Source organism: Petromyzon marinus, chromosome 21 (assembly GCF_048934315.1).
Source record: "Petromyzon marinus isolate PM22_M1 ecotype Great Lakes invasive population chromosome 21, UKy_Petmar_22M1.pri1.0, whole genome shotgun sequence".
NCBI classification, from domain to species: domain Eukaryota; kingdom Metazoa; phylum Chordata; class Hyperoartia; order Petromyzontiformes; family Petromyzontidae; genus Petromyzon; species Petromyzon marinus.
This window is the reverse complement of record NC_133687.1, coordinates 9,791,610-9,815,771: the sequence shown is the minus strand read 5'-3', so window position 1 is coordinate 9,815,771 and position 24,162 is coordinate 9,791,610. Positions and strand designations below refer to the sequence as shown.

General features: G+C 51.7%; 1 protein-coding gene across 4 annotated transcripts in view; it reads right to left on the bottom strand.

Moving 5' to 3' along the window:
- The window catches only part of LOC116944414 (phosphatidylinositol 4-phosphate 3-kinase C2 domain-containing subunit beta-like), a 52,450-nt gene continuing 28,288 nt past the window's right edge, over window positions 1-24,162 (bottom strand). For all 4 annotated transcript variants that reach the window (XM_032958003.2, XM_032958001.2, XM_032957999.2 and 1 more), the window contains 11 exons: window positions 20,410-20,546; window positions 19,786-19,955; window positions 18,946-19,102; window positions 17,642-17,751; window positions 15,955-16,192; window positions 14,922-15,046; window positions 14,173-14,293; window positions 13,566-13,647; window positions 12,055-12,164; window positions 11,443-11,568; window positions 1-10,513 (listed from right to left, as the gene is read on the bottom strand). In XM_032958003.2, coding sequence (XP_032813894.2) covers window positions 10,334-10,513; window positions 11,443-11,568; window positions 12,055-12,164; window positions 13,566-13,647; window positions 14,173-14,293; window positions 14,922-15,046; window positions 15,955-16,192; window positions 17,642-17,751; window positions 18,946-19,102; window positions 19,786-19,955; window positions 20,410-20,546 — 1,556 coding nt within the window. In that variant the 3' untranslated portion in view covers window positions 1-10,333. The remainder of the gene's footprint in view (window positions 10,514-11,442; window positions 11,569-12,054; window positions 12,165-13,565; window positions 13,648-14,172; window positions 14,294-14,921; window positions 15,047-15,954; window positions 16,193-17,641; window positions 17,752-18,945; window positions 19,103-19,785; window positions 19,956-20,409; window positions 20,547-24,162) is intronic.

Below are 24,162 nucleotides of genomic sequence, written 5' to 3'. Positions count from 1 at the left end.
TGGGGGTAATGATTCAGGGTTGTAATCTAAATGAAATGCATAAAGAACAGATTAAACACAGCCCCCTGTTGGCAAGCAACCACCCAGATTGTTGCTTTAAGCCATCACCCACATACACTTTAACGCTAAAAAAAACCTCGCGATATTCGTCTAAGATAATTTCCCTTGAGCATAAAATATAATACCGTATTCTCTGGATTATACGACGAACTGGTTAACGTTGTATTTTATAGCAAAAGTTGGGGAGTGCGTCTTAAATCACGTAGGTGCGTTCGTGCTGTGTGCGCGCGTGCCAAACCAGATTCATTTAAATGTAATGACACCAGACACGTGTTTGGAGTGCGTCATCCTTTGCAGGGCGTCTTATAATCCGGAGAATACGGTAATACATTTTACACGATGGGCGATGGCCCAAAAGTGTGAAGGTCCACAGCCCGAAACGTTGGCCTTTTTAATATATTGTTTTCTGTTATAAAGCAGTAGTAATGACACATAGTGATATAACAAACAGTTAGTGCTCGTGCACCAACGCAAACGGTCTCGTTTATCCCTTATTTGATTCATTGCGAACACTTAAAACATGTCCAACGCATGCAGTCCCAAGTGTGTTCACGTGGCCTGTATATTTTGTACTGCAAACCGCCTCGCAATGTTCGCGATGCAGGCAGGCGGAGAGAGTGCACAACGCGCGTCTCTTCAAAGCCGTCCTTGCCGATTCGAAGTGTAAATTTGTAAAAAAAAAATTCCCACGGGGTGCCATACAATAGACGTAACAATTATAAATCTCATCGTATCCCTCCCTCTTCTCTATCTCCAAATATATAGCGACATTTAAAACAGTTTACCATTTCTCTTTGGCATACACGGCACGGCGTATAATTACATATAGTTTTTTTTTACTCTCTCTCTTCATCACGTTATAAATAGCGATTGCAATAACAATTTTGAACAGTGTGTGCATAGTTAGAGGGGGGTACAACACTGTCTGAAATTAATGATATGCATCGAGTTGGAAGCCCAGCAATAGCGACGCACCTTTTTCCCAGTAGGCAAATGCCACCACGTGCGCGAAGGGATAACGAGGGCTGGCGACGCGCTTCGTGGACGGAGAGGGCCGCACGGGAACCCTCTTCCACCGGCCCCCCCCCACCACCACCACGACTCTCTACGGTCATCGCCCCTGCCCTGTGTGGAGACCCTCGGTCCCACGGTGATGGCAGTGAGACATCACGGGGGGGAGGGGGGGGGGGGGTTCCACCAAATCGCTCACTGCCTACCGACTGCTTTGTTCTTCACATCCGAGCGACTAGTTGCGCAACAAAACGGGGCAATGAAACAGCGGCACCGAGATCTTAACGGCCAATCGCAGTTCACTCAAAAAGTCGCGCGGCGTTGATGAGCAACGTCGCTGCAACTGCTCCCAACCGGCTGCGCGACTGCTCCCAACCGGTTGCGGAGACGTCGAAATACGAACGACTTCGTTGCACGCAACCGATTGCTTTGGAGTGGACCCGTCTTCTAAGTCGTCAAATTCGGTGACAAGCAGTGGAATTTTAGTCAAGTCCGCGGATTTAATCTCGTCACCTTGCTGTACTTGACTACCACGGTAAAATCAATTTATTCCACTCTAACTTATTCAATGTTGGTGTGAATAGGACAGACTATATTTCCCCCCAACAATTATCAGTTCAGGTAATCTGTGCACTCATCAAATCTTTACATACACCTGAACCGTGTGTAGCCAATTACCAATGGGCTGCCCTCCGGCAGAGCGCTGCTGTCCCTAAATAACGTTCACCAAACTCTCTCAAGAGCAATCATCCCAACTTCCTCTGGCCTTTTCGGTGGGCAGCCGGAGTGATCCACTCGCGGTCACCCGTCGACTACCATAAAACGACCCATTTCACTTTGATAAACACTCGCGTTGTTCGCGAAATCAAAACCGGTCGCCGCCCCAGGATTGGCAGCTGTATTGTGGACAGAGAGTGGACGCCGCCTTGGGTGGTTCGTGAATGTTCCCTCACTGTGCAGGTCCTATTTCAATTTGAGGCACGTTTTCAGCCGGTGCGTCTCAAATAATCTGCAGCGCCCATCCTCTGCTCTTTCACAGCAGCGGCTTTTTTGGCTCGCATTCGGCTTTTTGGCTGGTCGTCGAACAAAGACGGTCACCGCATCGCGCGCTTGCCGATGCGCTTCTGCGGCCGTCTGGAATGCTCTTCTTTCCGATATTAGAAAACCACTGGAGCTACGCACTTTTAAATCTAGATTGAAAACTAACTTCTTTAGAGCTGCTTTTTTCCGTTACGTTTGTTGTCCTTCCCCCGCACCTCCGACTAGCACGGGTATGGCTACGTACGGTGGTGCGAAATAAGTTCCAACGCACGTACACACACAGCAGACGTAGCCGGATGTGGGGTCCGGCACCGGGAACGACGGCGACGACGAGTGGAACGTTGGCACAAGGTGGCATCAACACAATGTGCCGTGCCCACAAGCGGGCACCTGTGCTGTAAACCAGAGCCAGGAGTCCGCGAACAGGGGCCGCACGTTTAGTTTCTAAAGCACCATCGTCTCAAGTCACCGACGCAGCAAAAGACAAGACACAAGCAAGGCACGGACGTTCAACTGCGAGAAGAAGAATATTTTTTGCATTGACCGATGGGCCCAGAATATCATCATTGCATAAGTGGCCATTTGTTTCAAGGCAATTGGACTTTGTTTGACTTCACAGACGCTCATCGGCGAGGTGTAGCGCTGCGGATCAAGGCCAACGTTGCATTGGCCTGCACGCGGGTGGCTATGCACGCGTATAATCCGGCTCTGTTGGGAGGCAGCGAGGATTGATGGATCACACACATTTGTGAAATTCCCATCCTACCAGCGGGCGTTGAGGTCAAACATCCCCTGGCTTGCCGGGGGTATTACAGTACAGCAAGTGGATTAATCCCCGTCTGTACACGCGTGGCTTTGTACTGGTTTCCCCCCCCCCACGTGCATAAACACTCACTCATGGAGTTGGCCAAAACATCCCAACGTAGGACCACAGAGCTTGGGGAATTGTTTGGCGTCGATTCTGGCCGCCTTCCCGCTCGTCCGTAGATCCCCAACACCTCCGTGCGTGAAAAATGTGTGCGATACACGTTCGCACAAGGGCTTAAAAGATTTGCAGAAGTGACGCTGTATAAATATATATACACACACATATCTCTTCTTTATCATTATCATTGCTACCAATTCACAAACACCGTCTTGGGCATTTACACAATGAAAATGGATGTGGCCCCACAATGTTGCAAATTTCCCATAGCATTGGGGCTGCCCAGAGGCATTGTTTTGACAGGATACAACCTGCTGATGACACCTGGCGAGAGTGAAACCAGTTCAACACCAGGCTAGCCAGCGGTTTGAGTTCATGAGGTTATACGCTGCCGACCAGACCTGGTGAAAGGGGACCCGAGGGTTTTCCTGCGTCACGAGACAAATGTAAGAGGGGAAACGTTACTCTAGAAAGCCCCATCGGGCTGACGAGATGACGTATCGCAGCGCAACGTCACGTATGCGACCTCGCCGGTTGACGCGGGTGCAGGCGGTTATATATACACACACACGTGACGAGGTGGGGCAAGTGGACGCCCGGACAAATTGCTCCAATGCGCTTCGGCAAGGAACGCACGCCCGAAATGAAGACCACCATTGTGCTAAATCGACTGTTGAACGTCTGTTTAAAAGACGACCGTTGCACGCAAAGGCGCAAAATGCTGCACTGTGTGTGGGCGGTCAATTGGTCGGGGCAGATACATGACAAGTCGGATGTGTTGAAAGTTCCTTTGGGTTACGGAACGCATTTGCTACGTTTGTCGACTTTTACCGTGGATGATTGCTTTACCTATAAATCAGCAAGTCAGCAGAGAGAAGTCCGTAAAAGTGTTTAAAATACAGCAGAGCGACATCAACGTGCCTCCTCGTTATCTTAAGACGAGCACACCCGCGAATAACCGTTGTAAATATATACGTTTGCCTTTCTCTAAAAGCGAAAATAAAACCAAGCACAGTGAAACTGCTCGTGGAGAACATTACTTTCCAACCATTTGAAACTTTTCAAATTATTTAAACACTCGCGCGCGCCCGCTCTCTCTCTAACGATGTGCGCACGTGGAAAAGATTAGGATCAAATGCTCGTGAGTTTGGTCTTTAAAGATCGGAGACGACAGCGCGTTGCGCAGCGGAGGGAAATGCCGCTCTTCCACCGGATACTTCAAAGTACCAGGGGCTGCGATCGCTAACGGAAAGCACAACAGCCCCCCCCCCCCGCCGCCGCCCCCCACCCAAAAACGCCACTCTTTAAAGAAAAAAAAGATTTCAGTAATTCGTCTCAGCCAACAAATTCGCTCTTGGATGGCGAATGCGATTGTGCTCAAGCAATACATTAACGAGATAGTGCATGTAATTAACGACTCGATCCGCTCGTAAAAACTTACTAACGCAAAAAAAAACCTAACAACCCTGTTCATCATCCACGAGCCCCTTGACTTAAAAAAGCAATGCTTCTCAACTGTTTTGGGTTTTTTTTTTGGTGCTAAGGAACCGTTTACAACCGCTACCACAAAGTCCCATTCGTGGGCGAGCTTTGTTTACACAATCGTTTAAATCTGTGGAGATGTACTGGGGTGCTAACGTCACTACGCGGCACGGTTAGCGGTTCCCACCTTTTTCCACTGTAGACCAAAACCAGACCGCCATTATACCCATGTCAGCATAGGTCTATCAACAGTGCAATTCTATTGCATTAACCTTCAACACAATACCACCAGATCTTGGTGTGCAAAGCAATTTCAAGCGACAAGACACCATTTCTCGGACTGGCAGCAAATCCTTCAGCCCGGTTGGGCCCTTTTTGCACACGTTGCATTGCCACCTCTGTGACCCCTACGGACTTGCCAGAGGCCCTCTTTCTTACTTGCTTACGCCAGGAGGGCCCCACAATGGCGCAAGAACCGAAGCCCTTCTAGTTGCTATTGCGCACAGATCCCGACGAGTTTAAATCTACACAAGCAGACTTGACACACAGAGTTCGCTTGCGGAGCTTGGCGAAATCATTCCAACGCAGCTCCGGTGGGCCAGATGTACGAAACGCGTTGAGCAACATTTCTCTAGTTTGGAATCAAAATCGGCGTAATCAAAGGGAAAATGTCACTCGAGGTGCGATTCATTATGAGAAACCAGCCCCAGGTTCTCATGCAAACCGCTGCAACAGTATTGGACTATACGGGCAGCCTTCACAAGGCCGTAAACACGCACACTTTTGCCCCACGATGCACATTTTGGTCGCTGTAATGCTTAAGAGACATCGCGTGGGTATTTTACATACCCTGTACATTCGTCTTGTAACCCGACTTTCACTCGGCGTTTGGCACATTTTGTCGATTGTCTCAATGGGAGAGCGCAATGCGTTGCAGATTTTGGCAGTGAAATCGGATGCCGCCTCGAACGTGTCACAATAGCCAGCAGCGTGGCTCTCACCGAGGCAACATTGTGTGGCCTTTCGCAGTCCTGTGCCTGGGTAAAGTGTATATAACAATACAGCAACAAAAACGTAATTCTTTATAGTGTCGTCGTTCATGCAAAGAGCATCTCGCAACGCTAAGGAACCACAAAACTGTAAGGGCAACCAGGTGGGCCAGTTTGCGCTCCAAACAACTGCCCAAGCTCTGCAGTCCTCTATATATGAAGTTGTTTTCAGGCTAAATAATGAGCGTTCACACATGATACAGGGAGGGCTTAATTCTTTCACTCGATATTTTCCGGGAACGCTGGGGAGCAGGGAGAACAACACGTGAGGGTGCCTGACATCACGTGCCGCGCAGCTTGACATCACCAACACCAATCCCCTGCTCCCTGTTGTGGTGAACATGTTGCCACGAAATACCCACGGAGATATGCGAACTCCAAAGAAGGTTTACACGTTGCTTTGCCAACGTACCCCCCCCCCCCCATCATCAACCAAGACCTCAACAATGCTCCTCGCTGCCGACTCAAAAGTCCTGATCCCCCCCCCCACACCCCTTTCTGGGTTCACGCTGCTGCCGGCACCATCCTAGAGTCTCACCCAGGTTCCGGAAGTACGCTGGGGAAGAGTGCGAACAGCGCGGACGTCCAGAATCGACACCTCGTGTACGGTGACCGTGAACAACCTCGACTCTGCCCATATCTGTGAAATAATTTCACGAGAAAACACTTAAATTAACTCAACAAATGATAAGTAGACACTTAAGACATGATTGTACGCAAGGCCGTCCATGGGGGCATGGGGGGGGTACGGGGGCCCGGGGCAAATTCCACCATGTCAGCCCCCCCCCGACGCTTTTCAAACTAAACCCCCAAAGTGCGGGACCCGGGGCAGTAGCCCCGATTCGCCGTACCCTAGGGATGGCTCTGGTTGTATGGTCACACCCAGACCCTAGGGATGGCTCTGGTTGTATGGTCACACCCAGACCCTAGGGATGGCTCTGGTTGTATGGTCACACCCAGACCCTAGGGATGGCTCTGGTTGTATGGTCACACCCAGACCCTAGGGATGGCTCTGGTTGTATGGTCACACCCAGACCCTAGGGATGGCTCTGGTTGTATGGTCACACCCAGACCCTAGGGATGGCTCTGGTTGTATGGTCACACCCAGACCCTAGGGATGGCTCTGGTTGTATGGTCACACCCAGACCCTAGGGATGGTTCTGGTTGTATGGTCACACCCAGCCCCTAGGGATGGCTCTGGTTGTATGGTCACACCCAGACCCTAGGGATGGCTCTGGTTGTATAGTCACACCCAGACCCTAGGGATGGCTCTGGTTGATGGTCACACCCAGACCCTAGGGATGGCTCTGGTTGTATGGTCACACCCAGACCCTAGGGATGGCTCTGGTTGTATGGTCACACCCAGACCCTAGGGATGGCTCTGGTTGTATGGTCACACCCAGACCCTAGGGATGGTTCTGGTTGTATGGTCACACCCAGACCCTAGGGATGGCTCTGGTTGTATGGTCACACCCAGACCCTAGGGATGGCTCTGGTTGTATGGTCACACCCAGACCCTAGGGATGGCTCTGGTTGTATGGTCACACCCAGACCCTAGGGATGGCTCTGGTTGATGGTCACACCCAGACCCTAGGGATGGCTCTGGTTGTATGGTCACACCCAGACCCTAGGGATGGCTCTGGTTGTATGGTCACACCCAGACCCTAGGGATGGCTCTGGTTGTATGGTCACACCCAGACCCTAGGGATGGCTCTGGTTGATGGTCACACCCAGACCCTAGGGATGGCTCTGGTTGTATGGTCACACCCAGACCCTAGGGATGGCTCTGGTTGATGGTCACACCCAGTCCCTAGGGATGGCTCTGGTTGATGGTCACACCCAGACCCTAGGGATGGCTCTGGTTGTATGGTCACACCCAGACCCTAGGGATGGCTCTGGTTGATGGTCACACCCAGGGATACAAATCTGCCGGAGCTGTGCAGGAATAAGCTCCAGAAAATATTTTCCGGCCCCTCACCACCACCTGCCCCCCCCCCCCCCCACCTATCCCCGCACCATCCTCCCCACGCCACCCTGAGCTTACTATCAGATGGGGGGGGGGGGGGAAATCCAGGGTAACTTGAGGGCCCCAAATGATATTCCAAGAGAAATTAAGCTCTGGTCACACTTGACCTTTGAACCCGTGGAGGAACTATCAACGAATCATCGCGATCAAGCAGCCGGTTGTGCGTCGCCTCGGTATCACCGTCTCAAGCACATCGCTCCGCGTGCCATCCGGCTCGTGCGTACGGCTCCGTGCGTGGACGGAAACGCGTGCGTTTGTGTGTGCGCGTGCGTTTGTGTGTGCGTTTGTGTGTGCGTTTGTGTGTGCGTTTGTGTGTTTGTGTGTGTGCACGTCATAACGCGCTCGCTGGGCACGTGTCGATCCACACCCTGGACTACCCTCGGCAACGGGCGCAGTGGCCAGCGCACCTCGCTACGAACCCGGCAGCCCGGGTTCGATTCCCGCTAACGCCGAAGAAGTCCCGATTATCCGAACCGGTCCTGGGCCTCCCCTAGGTCGACTCAGCCCAAAATGAGTACCTGGTGCGGTGTGTAAACATCGGCGCGAGGGAGACAAAGGCGGTGGGGGCGTGGTGCTGGCCACTCACCCGCTCGTGTGCCGTTCCGGCCTTCATTAGGTGCTCGCTAACAGCACTTGCCCCAACAATTTTCTAGGGGCTCTGCGGGGGATCTTTGCCGTTGTCGTCACGCGTTTGCCGCGCACGCGTCAATCCGCACCCTGGGCACTCTTGCCAAGGGGTTTTTTTGTTTTTGCTCCATCTCGAGGGCCCTTTCCGGGGTGAAATATTTAAATAAATAATGCTATTAAAAATAAAAGTGCCGCGAAGTGGCGGTGGCGGAGGCAGTGCAGTGGTCCGAAAGCGCCGCCGTGCGACAAAAACGCGGCGGCCCCAGTTCCGATTCCCAAGCCACGGCCAACGCCGGTTGACGAGCGACGTCTAAATTCGGTCCCCGTGTCTTTACCCCCCCCCCCACCTCCGTGCCCCCCAGGTGAGCAACCCGACGGTGGTGAATAATCATCAGCACCGCGGAGACAAGGACGGACAGACGGACGGACGGACGGGCGGGCGTGGTGGCGGCCACACCGCCACCTCTCGTACAGCGTCCCGTGCCTCAACAGGCGCTCACCAACAGCACTTGCCCACCCGGGTAATCCTACGTTGCTACGCAGGGGGCGCGCGGGTGTGTGTGTGTGTGTGTGGGGGGGGATCTTATAAGTCAACGTTGAGTCGATCAAGCGTGCACACGTCTCTCTGGGGTTGCGCACTTGGGTCTGTACTTCCGGACCCACGGCGGGCAACGGAAGCAAAGCTTGAACGTTTCTGTTGCACGAACATCCTAGGGCACAGGACCGCCGCCCCAACACCCCATTTTAAACGTTCGCCCGCCCAGTGCCGTCTGTCGTTGCAACGCAACCCGCCGCACGCACGGCCTCCCGACGTTAAAATAGGGTCATGGCGATGACCTTTTCTTGCCACCTCGTTCATCAAAACAAGGCTCACTTCTGCACCATGAAAGGCTCTCCCCGAACGAGAATCAATACGCCTTTTCAAGCCACGTCACCTCCATAACGCTCACCGACAGTCGCACCGAGACCACTGACTCATCACTAGACTATACCCCCATCACTAGACTATACCCCCATTACTAGGCTATACCCCCATCACTAGACTATACCCCCATTACTAGACTATACCCCCATTACTAGACTATACCCCCATTACTAGACTATACCCTATTACTAGACTATACCCCCATTACTAGACTATACCCCCATTACTAGACTATACCCCCATTACTAGACTATACCCCCATTACTAGACTATACCCCCATCACTAGACTATACCCCCATTACTAGACTATACCCCCAATACTAGACTATACCCCCATTACTAGACTATAACACCATTACTAGGCTATACCCCTATTACTAGACAATATTCCCATCACGACATTCTCGACTACATTCCAGACGAATGTGTGCTCAAAGCTAGTGTGAAGGGATAACTCTGAGCGTTCAAGTCTAGAACCGATATAAAATGAGCCTGCATTTCAGTGTACTACTGGGCTATTAAGTTTATAGGAAGCTCGGCGAATGTGTCCGTGGCTAGCCTACAATAGATACGCATCGATAGCGGTTGCGCAGATATGCGTAGATATGGGAGGTGCAATGGCACGGTGGTTAACACAACGCAAGATGGACCAACAAAAGCAACTGAAGAGAGAACAACTCAGGGAAGAAGGGAGATCGGACGAAGGAAAGAGGGAAAATGTGTTGCCGGGTCGGAAAAAGCTCCCGGCAATTACTCAACCGGTAAATCCAAACGTCGCAAAACACCGCCCGCGCTGCCGCCACCGCCAAGCTCACGCAGCAGGCCGCGTCTGTGACACGGAGCGGCCGAGCTGAGCGATCGCCCTGCATTCTCACCCAGGCGGATGTGAAGTGCAATAAGGGTCCGATTTGATTTCATCTCTTGGACAGCCAACGATATGCTGTGTGCGTTGCGGGTTGACATTACGTTATTTTATAACAGGGACCAGAAGGGGGGGATGATGGTCTTGTTGGGGAGTGGTGGGTGGGTGGGTGGGCCCGTGCTAACGTTCCTGGGTTGTTCCTGGGCCACTCCGGGATCCGGCGGCGCCGCTCCGGTTCGTTCGTCGTCTTCCTCGCCGTAGATCACGGCGGGGGACGCGCGCGAGAGTTGGGAGCACACGCCCCGGTGCGACGCGCGCCCGCGCCTAGTCCAGCACGGGGCCGAGCGTGAGCGCGAGCGAGTTGTCGTGAGACAGGTCGAGGTCGGCCAAGGGCTGGCTCGCCGCCCCGAGGAAGACGGAGCGCTTGCTGCCCTGCACGCTCCACACGCTGATCTGCAGCGCACGCTGCGCCAGCGCCTCCCGGCTGTAGCTGCTGTACAGGAACTGCGCCGTCGCGAGGGAGCAGAGACAAGTAGGGGGGAGGTGGTGGTGCGGGTGGGTGGGAGATGAGGTGTTAGCGGGAGAGACAGAGGGAGAGAGAGCACGGAGCTGTGGATATAAAAAAAAACCTCCTACGATTCCCCATGCTGGCTGTTACCCTTTGGGAAGTTACACAATCGGCCAGCCGGCGGCGCAGCGGTGGAGCGAGCGGTTCGCAATTGGGAGAGGTCGCGAGTTGAAATCCTGGCTGTGAGGTGTGGTTGACTCAACCCATCATCCCTCCGGTGTCGTCAAAATGAGTACCCGCATTGTGGGGAAGTCTCCACCCTGACTGTCCTCCGGATAGACTCACCCCCGCCATAGGAATGTAGAATTTCCTTCACTGGCTCAGGCATGCAAACAAGGAATAAGTACTGCCTCATTGCTCATTTGAGCAGGAAATCACTTTCGGCTTTACATGGGCAGTTGGTCAGAGCGTCGAGCTGGCAGCGCTGCTAGTCTGGGTTTCAGCCACATGTGATTTGGTTGCAGGGTCGTATCACGTCGTCGAATGTGGGTTTGGGTGTTCGCGGAGGGTCGTACCATCTCGTTGAACGTGAGGTTTGCGTGTTTGCGGAGGGTCGTACCATCTCGTTGAACGCGAGGTTAAGTGTTTGGTGCAGGGTCGTACCATCTCGTCAAATGTGGGTTTGGGTGTTCGCGGAGGGTCGTACCATCTCGTTGAACGCGAGGTTAAGTGTTTGCGGAGGGTCGTACCATCTCGTTGAACGCGAGGTTAAGTGTTTGGTGCAGGGTCGTACCATCTCGTCAAATGTGGGTTTGGGTGTTCGTGGAGGGTCGTACCATCTCGTTGAACGCGAGGATAAGTGTTTGGTGCAGGGTCATACCATCTCGTCAAATGTGGGTTTTTGGGTGTGTGCACAGGGTCGTACCATCTCGTTGAATTTGGGGTTGGGTGTTCTGTGCAGCACACGCGTCTTGCGCTTGGTGGCGAGGTAAGGGTCTGGCAGCAACAGCGTCTTGACACACGGGAAGAGATCTGATCCTGCGGGAGACACCTGGCGAGACGAGCCGCACAGAGAAGGGTGGTGTTTCATCGACAACTTTATTTTTGCCACCACTAGTCAACCAACGTTCTGCTTTGAGGCAAAACACTTAATAATAATCTAGTACATTTGTTATTCGTGCAATTCTTCAAGTGAAAAGCTACAAGAAGCTGCCATGCTTCACGGACACGGCCTGCAGTAGTGTCACAGTAGGGTGGCGATGTTGCTGCTGCTGCTTCTGCTGCTGCGTGTAATCCCGAATGGTTAACTTCGAATCTGGCAAATTTTGACTGCGACGCCTGCAACGCAACGGCCTAGCTGGCCGTCGTGGGATCTTTAACTTCCGCGGCGAAGGCGAAGGGGCGCCCCGGCGATCTTAACCCAGTTCGCGGCCTGCGAGACCTTGAGCCCGAACCTCCCCGGGGGGGGAACGAGCTCGCCCTCGCTCCCCCGTCCCTCGCGCCGATCGCGCAGACGACGACGACGACGACGACTCACCAGGCCGCGGCAGCCGAACACGAGGACGTAGAGGCTTCCGTTGCGGTGAACGATGCGAACGTCCACCTCGCCGCCGGGCTCGGAGCCCAGCGGCACCGCGTGCAAGCCCTCTGCGTGGGCCCAGAGACAACACGAACGTACCGGGGTAGGGGAGGCGGCACAGCAGCGGTTGAAAACTCGTCATCTGGATCAGGGGTCGGCAACCTGCGGAGCCGCACAGCGGCGGCTAAACAAGGAGTGCCTCGTGACGTTGTTTATAAAGGACCGCCGTCTCGTAGTCACTTGCATTGCGGCTCTTTACATATTGAGGTTTGTACTGAATACGAGAAAAAATGGCTGCCAACCCCTGGTCTAGATTGAGAACTCATTCCTTTAGAACTGCCTTTTGTGTTTAGTTTGTCTTCCTTCCCCCCGCACATCCGATTAGGACTCTCATATTCCGTTTACAACCCTACGTCAGTAGCGGTGGAAACCCTACATTCCAATGACAGGGGGTGAGTCTGTCCAAACTCCAACCACTATTGACTTTCCCCGCAAAGCGGTACCTATTTTATCTACCCCATGATGGACTGAATCAATCCCCCCACAGCCAGGATTTGAATTCGCAAGCTTTCTATTGTCACTTCCAATTAGCACGGCTGGCTACATGCAGTGGGAAATAAGTTCAAAGTCTGTATTTAGAAAGACACACACGAGAGTGACATTCACCCCATCCACCTAGAACCCTCCCAGACCACCCAGGTCACCCCTGTGAAAAAAAGGAGGCAATATTTCATCATGCATCTCGATTAGGGTTAACGTCATCTCCTGGCTAAATACTGCTTTGTTTTTGATACTGCTTTCTTTGCATGTACGAATGTTGAACTTCTTCCACACCGCATGTAGCCAACCGTGCTAATCGGAGGCGCTAATCTGCTTCGGCCGTCCATCTCTAACGACGGCGATGACGACTGCGGAGAATAGCGAGGAAGCAGCATTTTCCCCGCGCGCTCGTGGGATGAGAGCCCAGCAGCCCTTGAACAGAAGCATCGGCTGCACTGTGGCCAAGAGTTTCTCGTCTGCTGCATGGGATTTGTGTTGTGCTGCTGATGGTGTCGATGCCGATAGGTTTAATTTTTTCTTTCCCTTTTTCTATTCGTATATGCATTAAATATATATATAGACACCAATATTGCCAAAATGAAAAAAAACTAAGTTATAAACTAAACAATTATTATTTTACCAGGTAAGGCCCACTGAGCTAGAAAGTTATTTTTCAGAAGCGACCTGGCCACAAATGATAGCTCAACCAAGTGGCTCATGATGTTAACATTTATAGCAGCCAAATAATCCGAACGCACGTCGATTCTAAATGTGGAGGCAAAAACCGGAGGGCCCGTAGAAAAATCCGTGCCACCACGGGGGAGATACAACAGGCGTCAGGGTCTGGATCGAACCCACGACCTCCTGTATACCAGGCGAGGTAAGTTAACATCTCCGAGCCACCGTGGCGTCCAAAAGAAGACACTGACCTGGAGACGATGGAGAGCTCTCAGCGTCTGACTGACTTTGGTCTCGAATGAGGGACAACAGAAACATCGCCACCAGCTCACACTGGCAGAGCGCAGGAGGACACAGAGACAGGTGTTAGAGCCTTGGCCATCGCCGCACAGCATCATGGTAAGGGGAATGGAACTCGGGTCACCAGGTTTGTAGCGCAGTGCGCCCCCCAACTGCTCCGCTCACCTATACCATTAATTGTTGGGGCAAGTCTGTTAGCAAACGCCTATTAAGGCCAGCAACCCACGCACGGCCGCCTTTGTCTCCCTCATGACGACGTTTTCACATCGCACCTGGTACTCATGTGAGGCCGAGTCGACCTAGGGGAGGCCCAGTACCGATACGGATAATCGTCACTGGTGTAGGCCGTGAGCGGGAATCGAACTCGGGTCGCCGGGTTCTTAGCACAGCGCGCTAATCCCTACACGACCGCTCCGCTCCCCAGACTAATACGCACTCAGAATAATAATAATACACACAAAGACAAAGATACCCCGTATAGCCTTCACAGACCGTTGGGGCAAGTGGCACGCATTTTTACAGACGCACACACACACACACAGGTGCACACGCTCGCACCTGTGCCACCTCTGGCGTGGTGTACTGCAGGAGAGCTGCCAAGTAGTTGCTGATGTCTATTTTCCGGCGAGCCGCCACCTCCTGAGTGTTCACCCGGCCGAGGATGAGCCGGTTTGGGAACCTTCACAACAACACCATCGCCTTCAGATTCATCATCACCGTCATCACTGTCAACACAGCGCCAACTCGTCACGGCGTGGGGGAGGCCCTCATCCAGCAGTGGATTTACAAGAATGGCCGTACACTTACAAGAGGCAGTACACGTTGGGGGGCGGTGACGTGGCCCCGCAGTTGCGCGTTCGTCGCTTGCCGCAGAGGTTCGCGGTCTGAATCCAACTGCTGCCCTGGTTATCACTGCGGGCCGTGACAATACGCGCTGCCGCGTGCCTCCAAGTGGACGTTGAGTACCACCTCGGAAAACTAGGTCGCTGTGTGCCGCCGTCCGGGTACAATATTGCCAAATTCGAAAATGACCCGCAAGTTAGCCAACTGGGAATACACGTGTGTCAATAATCGCCCCCTGCTCCGCCGCGCCTCCGATTGGCAAGAGCTGGCTATGTGCGATGCGGAAGAAACTCAGCAAACGTACGTAACAGGCAAACGACTGCAGGCTGAGGCCTGCGAAACGCAGCGGCGCCCCCCTCCTTGGCGATAGCCTCGCGCTATAAGCACGGCGCGAATACCAACTTTTTATTACTTTTTAATTCACGAACAGGGTGAGAAGATCCGCACGCAACGCAGCTCCTCACCGCGGCAACTTTGGCGCGGGGAAGAGCATAGACAGCTTCGAGTGCAGCTCCTGCAGCTCCCCGAACGTCCTGTGGATGACGCTGGGCTTCGGGTGCCCTTCGCGCTTCACCTGAATCGAGTAGAGCTGCAGAGCGTTGCGTGGAGAGGGTGGGAATGGAATACACGGGAGCTCAAGTTGATTGCGCAGTCGAAGCCGTGAGATGTATAGATCCAAATGATGACGTTGAGAATGCAGAACCGCTAGGTGAGAATCAGAATCTTTATTCATCCTGGAGAAATCCGATGAGGTATGAAGTTCTTTTTTTTACAGATGTCCAGTAGGGGCACGGGGTCAGAAAAATAGGAGTGCTATTTTTTTTACCCTTTGGGAAGTTACACAATCAGCCAGCCTGCTAAGTATACAAAAGGTAAGCAAATCACGCAGGGGCGGAGCAAGGATTTTCAGCCCGGGGTGACATTCAACAAATTTTAATTTCAAGAATGATTAGAGAGTCAGGCTGTTGAACTAGACACCATCGGTCGGCGACACGCTCTGACAATGCAGTTGCACGAAGTCCGCCAGACCGAGTGTCGTACACTTACACGCAGAATGTTTCAGATTTTCGATTTTTAATTTTTTTTCGGGGGTGACAATTGTCTACCCCGTCACCCCCCCTGGCTCCGCCCCTGAAATCACGATAAACAAATTAAGAAATATACTGAAACTAAATATTTTTTTCACCAGGTAAGGCTCACTGAGCTATTAGTTTTTTTTTAGAATAGACTTGGCCACGAATAATAGTGGCTTACCATGTGGAAATGTACAGCAGCCAAATTATCTAAGTGCATGTTTCTAAGATGGATACGTAGAATCAGAATCTTTCCTTATCCTGGAGAAATCCGATGAGCTATTAAGCTCTTTTTTTCACAAGACGTCCAGTAAGGGCGGGCGGGCGGGCGGGCGGGTACGTATGCAGGCGAGTGTGTGGGTGTGTAGGGCGGCAAGGTGAGTGTGGGTACGCGGGTAGCTGTATAGGTTGGCGGGGCACGCACGTAGTACTTGTCAGGGTTGTAGCGCTTGCTGTAGCCCGTGACGCACGCGTGCAGGGCCCGGCCCTGGGCCGAGGCGGCGGCGATGGCGAGGTCACGCGGGGTCACGATGGAGAGCGAGGGGCGGCCGCGATCCGGCGACGAGCCCAGCGTGCCGGTGCCGGGCGCGCGCAGCTGTGCCAGGTTGTGGATGAAGAAGTTCATGCGCGTGGCCAGGCTGCTGAGGCTCAGCTTGATGTGCCTGCGACGACGGCAGCATCGACGCGTGGCAGATGCGGACACCCGGCGCGCGCGAGTGGAAAATTAAAGACTCTCCAATAGCGTGCGGCTGCGGGTGTCCGGAACAGACCGTAACAACGTGTAATGACGCAATGCCCTGATCCACAAATACAAAGGAGACGTAACAGCGATGATACACTCAGCTGCTCCCGAAGCAGCCATCAGGCTGAGCCACCTGCATGTGAAATTGTAGTTGTTGCTCTGCATCTAAATCAACCGCCATATGAAAGAACAAGAAGAAGTGGCTCGTTATTGAGTTTCTGTTGTAAGACCCACCAACCACCTGACCCCAGCCAAACAAATGAGAATCTGTGTTTATCCTGGAGGAATCCGATGAGCTATGAAGCCCTTTTTCACACATGTCCAGTAGGGGGAGGGTCAGAACGTTACAACAACAAACAAGACAAAAACACGATAGGAGTGCAAAGTATAGCAAAGGTCAAAAAGTCACTAAAAATAAAAAATAAAGTATACAACTACAAATTGCTAATAAAATTGTCATGCGCACAAGCGGATATGCCAAGTTGCACCGTTTGACTCGGCCATGTGGCTCGGTGGGACAAGGCGAGGTTCACCACTGGAGGGTTGCGAGTTCAAGTCCTGCTTGCGGGGGTTGACTCCGTCCATCGTTACCCCCGGGGGTCGATAAAAAACGAGCACCACTTTGTGGGGAGGTCAACAGTGGCCATCTTATGGATCAACTTTGCCCCTGCCATTGGAATGTGGAATTTCCTACCACTGGCTCAGGGTTGTAACCAGGACGTGAGCACAACCTCGATGCTTATTTGAGCAGGACATCACCATGACTGTATCATTATTATTCCGTATAATAACAGCCGAGCGATGTCACTGACCTCCGAACCACTCTCACCCTGAAATCGTAGTTTTATTGCAAACCAATATTAAACATCGATGCTGCACTTAATTTATCCGAGAATAAAAAAAATATACATTTGACTCGTGCGACGAACGTTAACTCTCATACGCAGAGCGGGTGGGAGAGTGCCGCCCGCCGGCTGTGTGTGGACCAGAGGTCACTTGGAGGGATCTCAGAGGTAGCAGCTCTGTGACATCCGCTTGAGCGGGGCCGTTCTCCAACCAGAAAGGGGGGCGGGTCGCACTGCGCCACGAGAGAGGATGCTTCGTCTCGTGATGAGACGTCAACACAACCGGGATAAAGGAAAATAAAAAAAAAATAGAAAAAAAAAAGAGATCGCAAAAAAAATAAACTCGTAATAAGACTAATCACGTGTGACAACCACGGCGGAAACGTCACGTGATTTAATTTAATTTATTTTATACTCTACGTGACTTTACTGAAAGAATCGAAGAGCATGGATCCCTGCAGTCACGCAAACTTCACATCTAGATTAATCACGCGTGGCCCGAGGGCCTGCAAGTTGGTCCTTACCCCGTGAAGAGCTCGGCGGCCTCTGCCTCGGTGGCTTGGGGCCGGAGTGCGTCGCGCACGTAAACGAGGCCCTCCATGTTGGACAGCTCCGGGATGCCCGACGTCATCATCTGAGCACCACGCCGCGACACGCGAAACACAACTCAGAGGGGGGTGGGGGGGGGGGGGGCTCCCCCCCATGGAACCGTCTAGGCCAGGGGGTCGGCAACCTGCGGCGCCAGGAGCCGGTATGCGGCTCTCCAAGGACTGGTTCGTGATGTTCGTTATTAAGGACCAAAGTTTCTCGTATTCACATTGAGTTGCGGCTCTTGAAATATTGCGGGTTTGTGTTTTTTTTACCGAATTCTAAAAAAAAAAAAAATCGCTCGTGTTATTTTGGTTGCCCGACCCCTGGTCCAGGCCGTTGGGGTGAAATTGCTTTTACCGAGCGCCTTGTGAATCCCAGGGCCATCCGAAATTCTCTTACAAACCACTTGTTATCTCATTCCCACCCTTCCTTCTCCCCTAGTTGTCCTCCCCACTCGTACTAACGCCTTCCCTGTCCACAACTCCCCGTGGTCACCCATCATAAATCCACTCATCTCATTTCCATCTTCGTTTATTCCACGCATCGTCAAGACCACCACCACCACCACCACCTTGTTTTACAAACATCCCATCCACTCATCTCGTTTCATTTCGCCAACCATCTTGGATCATTGTTAGTTCACTGTCCAAGATAAGCACGAGGGGACACGTGTGTGTGCGGTGTGGCCGGGACCCAAGCCCCGGCCGCCTTTGTCTCCCCCTGGTGCTGATATTTACACATCGCACTGGACGCTCATTAAAGGCTGCATAACAATGTGAAGACCTCTCTCGTCAGGCGGCGGCGGTGGTGGTGGGTGAGACCGAACGTGTGGTCCATTTGGATGTCGGGTGACGATTTTGCAACAGCTGCGTGATCAAGCGGAAGGAAGGAAGCGGCGGCATCAGCAGCACGAGAAACGATGGCGATCTTGGCCCCGACTGATGCAATGTATCGGCAGAAGCAAAAACTGCATTTCCAAGCGCTATTTTTATTCATTATTTAAAGCCCCTCGGCCTATTTGGCTTCCAGACCAATGTCATCCAGCCCCGTCTGTCCTAAGCACTCCGAAGCCAGCGGAACGCTCGACAGATCAATTAATATCCGCACCAAAGAGAGAGCGGGGAGAGAGCAAGGAGCACTGGGTAAGAGCATACACGCGGCGATGTACCGCCCCCACTTAGCCCCCCCTCCAAGCTGCCCCAGCCCTCGCATCCCCTGGCTCGCCGCCATCGCTCACCAGGCCCAGGAGGTTGAAGAGGAGTCCCGCGTGCTTGCGGATGGCGTTGTACGCCTGGCAACAGAGCTCCACGAACTGCTGGAAGCTGCTGGTGGGACGGTCGCCGCCGTTCATGACGTACGCCATGTCGGCCGTCAGCACGAATGGGGTGCGGTCCCTAGAGCGTGTGGACACACGTACGCGTACAAGCGCGTACAGTATGACCTTGGATTGCGAGTAACTCGGTCTGTGTTTTGCAAGACGAGCAAATAATTTTAAATGAATATTAATTTGATAAACGAGCGAGGGTCTTGCAATGCGAGTGGTACGTGTACTCGCTTTGCCAGCCGAGCGTCACGTGATCACAACTGATATACGAGTGCTTCGATATGCGAGTGCTTTGGACTACAAACACGTTTCCGGAACAAATTATGCTCGCAATCCAAGGCTTTACTGTACTTGCAAGGGATGTGCTTCCGATGTTTAGGTAGATCTGAAAAATAGCGACAAACGGGCCTACACCGAGATCTAAATTTCACTATTTTTATTTTACCAGGTAACGCGTGTGGCGCGGTTTGGCGCCAGCTATTGTAGAGTGCAGCGGTCACGTCGCTACGGTTCTCTGCGGCGAGTGCAACGTCTTTAAAAAAACAACGGCGCTGCTACGCCTCTCTAAATAAAATGAACGCCGAGCCGATTTGCGTGTTCCGAGAATCAGTGGTTGAAAGGGAACCCCCTCCCCACCACCACCCTGCAACTTGCAGACGCCTTAGAACGGCAAAGGGTTAATTGTGCTTTCAAATTTAAAAAAAAACACCATACCACACAAGTAAATTTGAGAAGAGGTACAATGAGCACTACCGTTTGATGTTTCCGAACATCTGCGCGTGGCCCAGGAACTTGCCGAAGTCCACGTGGAACATGTGCCCCGTGGTGCGTAGCATGATGTTGTCGTTGTGCCGATCGCAGATGCCGAGCACGTACGTGGCCACGCAGCAGCCGGCGCACGAGTAGATGAAGTTCTCCACCGCCTGGGTGCGTGCACACAAAGACAAAGATCCTCCCGTCCCCGTATAGCCTTAACAAACTGTTGGGGCAAGTGCGTGGAACAGCATCCATGCTCGGCCTCCTGTCTCCCCGTGTCGACGTTTTCACACCGCACCAGGTACTCATTTGAAGCCGAGTGGACCTAGGGGAGGCCCAGGACCGGTTCAGATAATCATCAATGGCGTTGACCGTGAGCGGGAATCGAACTCGGGCCGCCGGGTTCATAGCGCAGCACTCTAACCGCTACACTAACACACACAAATACACACGCATTAACAGATGAAATGCGACCTTGATGACTGGTTGAGAATTGCGGCCTTGCCCAGCGGGCACGAGGTGTGAAAAAGTCTCGAGACTCAGCGAGGCTCTCCAAGTCGATTAACCGTGGGCAGAAATGCGGCCTTGCCCGTTGGTCACGCGGTGCGGTAGCCCCCTTACCTGCTGGTACTGCTGCTCAGAGGGGTTGTGCTTGCGCAGCCAGAGGGCCAGCGGCGTGTCCTTGAAGGATCCCGTCACTCCGTGCTCTCCCTGGATCCGGCGCAGCGTCTCAGCCCCCGGCACCAACTCCACCATGCCTGCACGAGACACTCGCCACACGGCACACGGCGTCACGGCACACGTGTCATTCGGCAAACAGCACGTGGCGTCACAACACACTGCACGCGGCACGTGGTGTCCCGGCACGTGGTGTCCCGGCACGGGGCACGTGGCATATGGTGTCACGGTACACGGCATGCGGCGTCACGACACGCCACACGACACGTGGCACACGGCGTCGCACGGCGTCGCACGGCGTCGCACGGCGTCGCACGGCGTCACACGGCGTCGCACGGCGTCGCACGGCGTCGCACGGCGTCAGCCTCCCGCGGCAGCGGGGTCGTAGCAAAAGGGAAAATGTACCTTCCGTACCCTCCCTCGCAGAGCTCGATGGCGATATTAAATTGCTAAATATTATACTCGCTGCCTTCAGTTTGTGGCTCGCGTCATTTTATATTACGACTACAATGAGCCAAGAATGTCTGTCTGTCTGTCCCACGCATGACGTCACTCCACGTCGGCCAGCCCCCCTCATTAATAATCATGAACAGGTTACGTACTCCACATGGACCCCCCCCCTCTCATTAATAATCATGAACAGGTGAAGTCACTCCACATCAAACAGCCCCCCCCATTAATAATCATGAGCGGGTGACGTCTTCCAAATGGCCACCCGCCCCCCCCCATTAATAATCATGAGCGGGTGACGTCTTCCAAATGGCCACCCGCCCCCCCCCATTAATAATCATGAGCGGGTGACGTCACTCCACATGGGGGGGCGAGGCGCCTCCTCCCCCCTCCTCGGCGTCAACTCACAACCCTCACTACAAAGGCAGAACCCTCACGTCACGCGATCTCCGTGACGCTGTTGAGACATCAAAGTAAAAAGGACGTCATGATGAACAAGGGATTATAACCTTTAAATGAAATAAGTCTGTGTCACCGCGGCCTTACAAATTGCACAACGAATATCACGTCGAGGTCTGCTTTTCGCTTGCAAGTTTCAGATTTACTGAAATACACCCGTCCTTGAACGGGCAAAAGGCTAGTTAAATAATAATAATATCAGTTTGGTTGGGCACTGGAACGGTGTCCCCGGATGGCATGAGGACCAATGATGAGATTTTCAGTTTTAATTTCAATTTCCATTTCTTTATTGTGATTCTTCTTTTTAGCAGTATGTACGTTATTTGTCTCTGAACTGCTATTCTTAAATATGTTATTTGTTGGTTTTAATGTTAGGTTAGAAACACTTAGTCTGTGCTGTTCTTCAGGTGCCTCGGTGAAAAGTGGGACAAGTTTTGCCCAATCCTAGCCAGCGAGCTCAACAAACTTAATCAACTCAAATAACAACAAGAAAGCAATAAATTAACTATGCACGTGGTCTATCATCCAGCACTGAAAGGGCCACACCTGTCAACACCTTATCAGTGCATACCTTATTTCAGACCAATTAAGACCTCATTGGTCACCCCGTGCTCCTTATAAATCTCAACGTTCATCCTACAAAGTCCCATCACAAGGGAGAAACACAAAGACAAAAAAAACTTTTTTGCCCATATTGAAACGGCTGTATGCCGTATGGACCTGAAAACTCAATTGCCCTGTACAAGAATAGGGGCTAAACCGTGTGGGTGTGGAGGGTTGGTGGATCACAACACAGATGTTGTGAAACTCCCTTCCCGTGGGCATCAAGGAGGTGCCAATCCCTGGCTCGCCAGGTGGACGAGAGCGAGTGGACTGATCGCCACCTGTTCCCATCTGTACGGGGATAAAGCGTTGCCCCAATCGCGCAAGGCGGGGGGCTTCGGTTTCATCCGACTTGAATAACAAACACTCGTTAATTTTAAATTAAATACCCAATGTAGCGGCAGGACCCTCCTGAAAACGAGTCAAACGACTCGGTGTGGCGATCCTGGATGAATAAAGAAATGTGGTAAATATACCGGCACTGGCCAAGACATACAGGCACTGCGTGCGATAGTCCACGTTGGTTGAGGTCAACGGGCTCCACGATCCACCAGAAAGCTATGACTAACAATTACCAGATTTATCTACCCCTGTAACATACAGGGAAACCTTTGATTGCGAGTAACTTGGTCTGCGAGTGTTTTGCAAGACGAGCAAATTTTTTAAATAAATAATAATTTGATAAACGAGCGATGTCTTGCAATACGAGCAGTACGTGTACAGGACACGCTTTGTCTTCCGAGCGTCACGTGATCACAACTGAGCCAATGGTTCTTCTCTCTCTCTCTCGCTGCGGGATTGTGGGTAATCATCTCCCATGCTCGGTCTCCGTCGGCGTGCCTCACTCGTATAGTCAACATCCGTGCGAGTGTATACTGTTTACTACAGTACTATAGTGTTGTGACCACGTGTATACTGTTTACTACAGTACTATAGTGTTGTGACCACGTGTATACTGTTTACTAGAGTACTATAGTGTTGTGACCACGTGTATACTGTTTACTACAGTACTATAGTGTTGTGACCACGTGTATACTATTTACTATAGTACTATAGTGTTGTGACCACGTGTATACTGTTTACTACAGTACTATAGTGTTGTGACCACGTGTATACTGTTTACTATAGTACTATAGTGTTGTGACCACGTGTATACTGTTTACTATAGTGCTATAGTGTTGTGACCACGTGTATACTGTTTACTACAGTACTATAGTGTTGTGACCAAGTGTATACTGTTTACTACAGTACTATAGTGTTGTGACCACGTGTATACTGTTTACTATAGTACTATAGTGTTGTGACCACGTGTATACTGTTTACTACAGTACTATAGTGTTGTGACCACGTGTATACTGTTTACTATAGTACTATAGTGTTGTGACCACGTGTATACTGTTTACTATAGTGCTATAGTGTTGTGACCACGTGTATACTGTTTACTACAGTACTATAGTGTTGTGACCAAGTACATACTGTTTACTACAGTACTATAGTGTTGTGACCAAGTGTATACTGTTTACTACAGTACTATAGTGTTGTGACCACGTGTATACTGTTTACTACAGTACTATAGTGTTGTGACCACGTGTGTGTGCGTAAAGCATTTTTTTAAATTTTGTGTCCAAGTGTAATGACTGTTCTTTAGCAACTGTACTGCAAGTTAAAGTCGTCCTACACAATAACCCTCCTCCTCTCTCTCTCGTCTCCCTCACACCAGCCACGATTAAATGCAGTTTAAAAATTTGATTACTTTATATTAAATTTTAATAATAAAAATATAAAAAGGTATTTTGCATCAATCATTTTTATATGAATACAGTATTTTTGGGTTGTGGAACGAATCATCAGAGTTTCCATTATTCATTATGGGGAAATTCGCTTTGATATACGAGTGCTTTGGATTACGAGCACGTTTCCGGAACGAATTATGCTCCCAATCCAAGGTTTCACTGTGCTCGGGAATAGACAACGTACCAGCGCCATCTATTGGTAGAAATTATTATTATTCTAATACGGTGTATTCAGGCTTTAGGGTCGGGATCGAGCTCACGACTTCCTTTTTTGTATCGTTTGTTGTTGTACCTTTCTGACCCACCCCTACTGGACGTCTGTAAAAAAAAAGAGCTTCACAGCTCATTGGATTCCTCCTCCTGTGCTACAAAGAACCCGACGCTATCCACC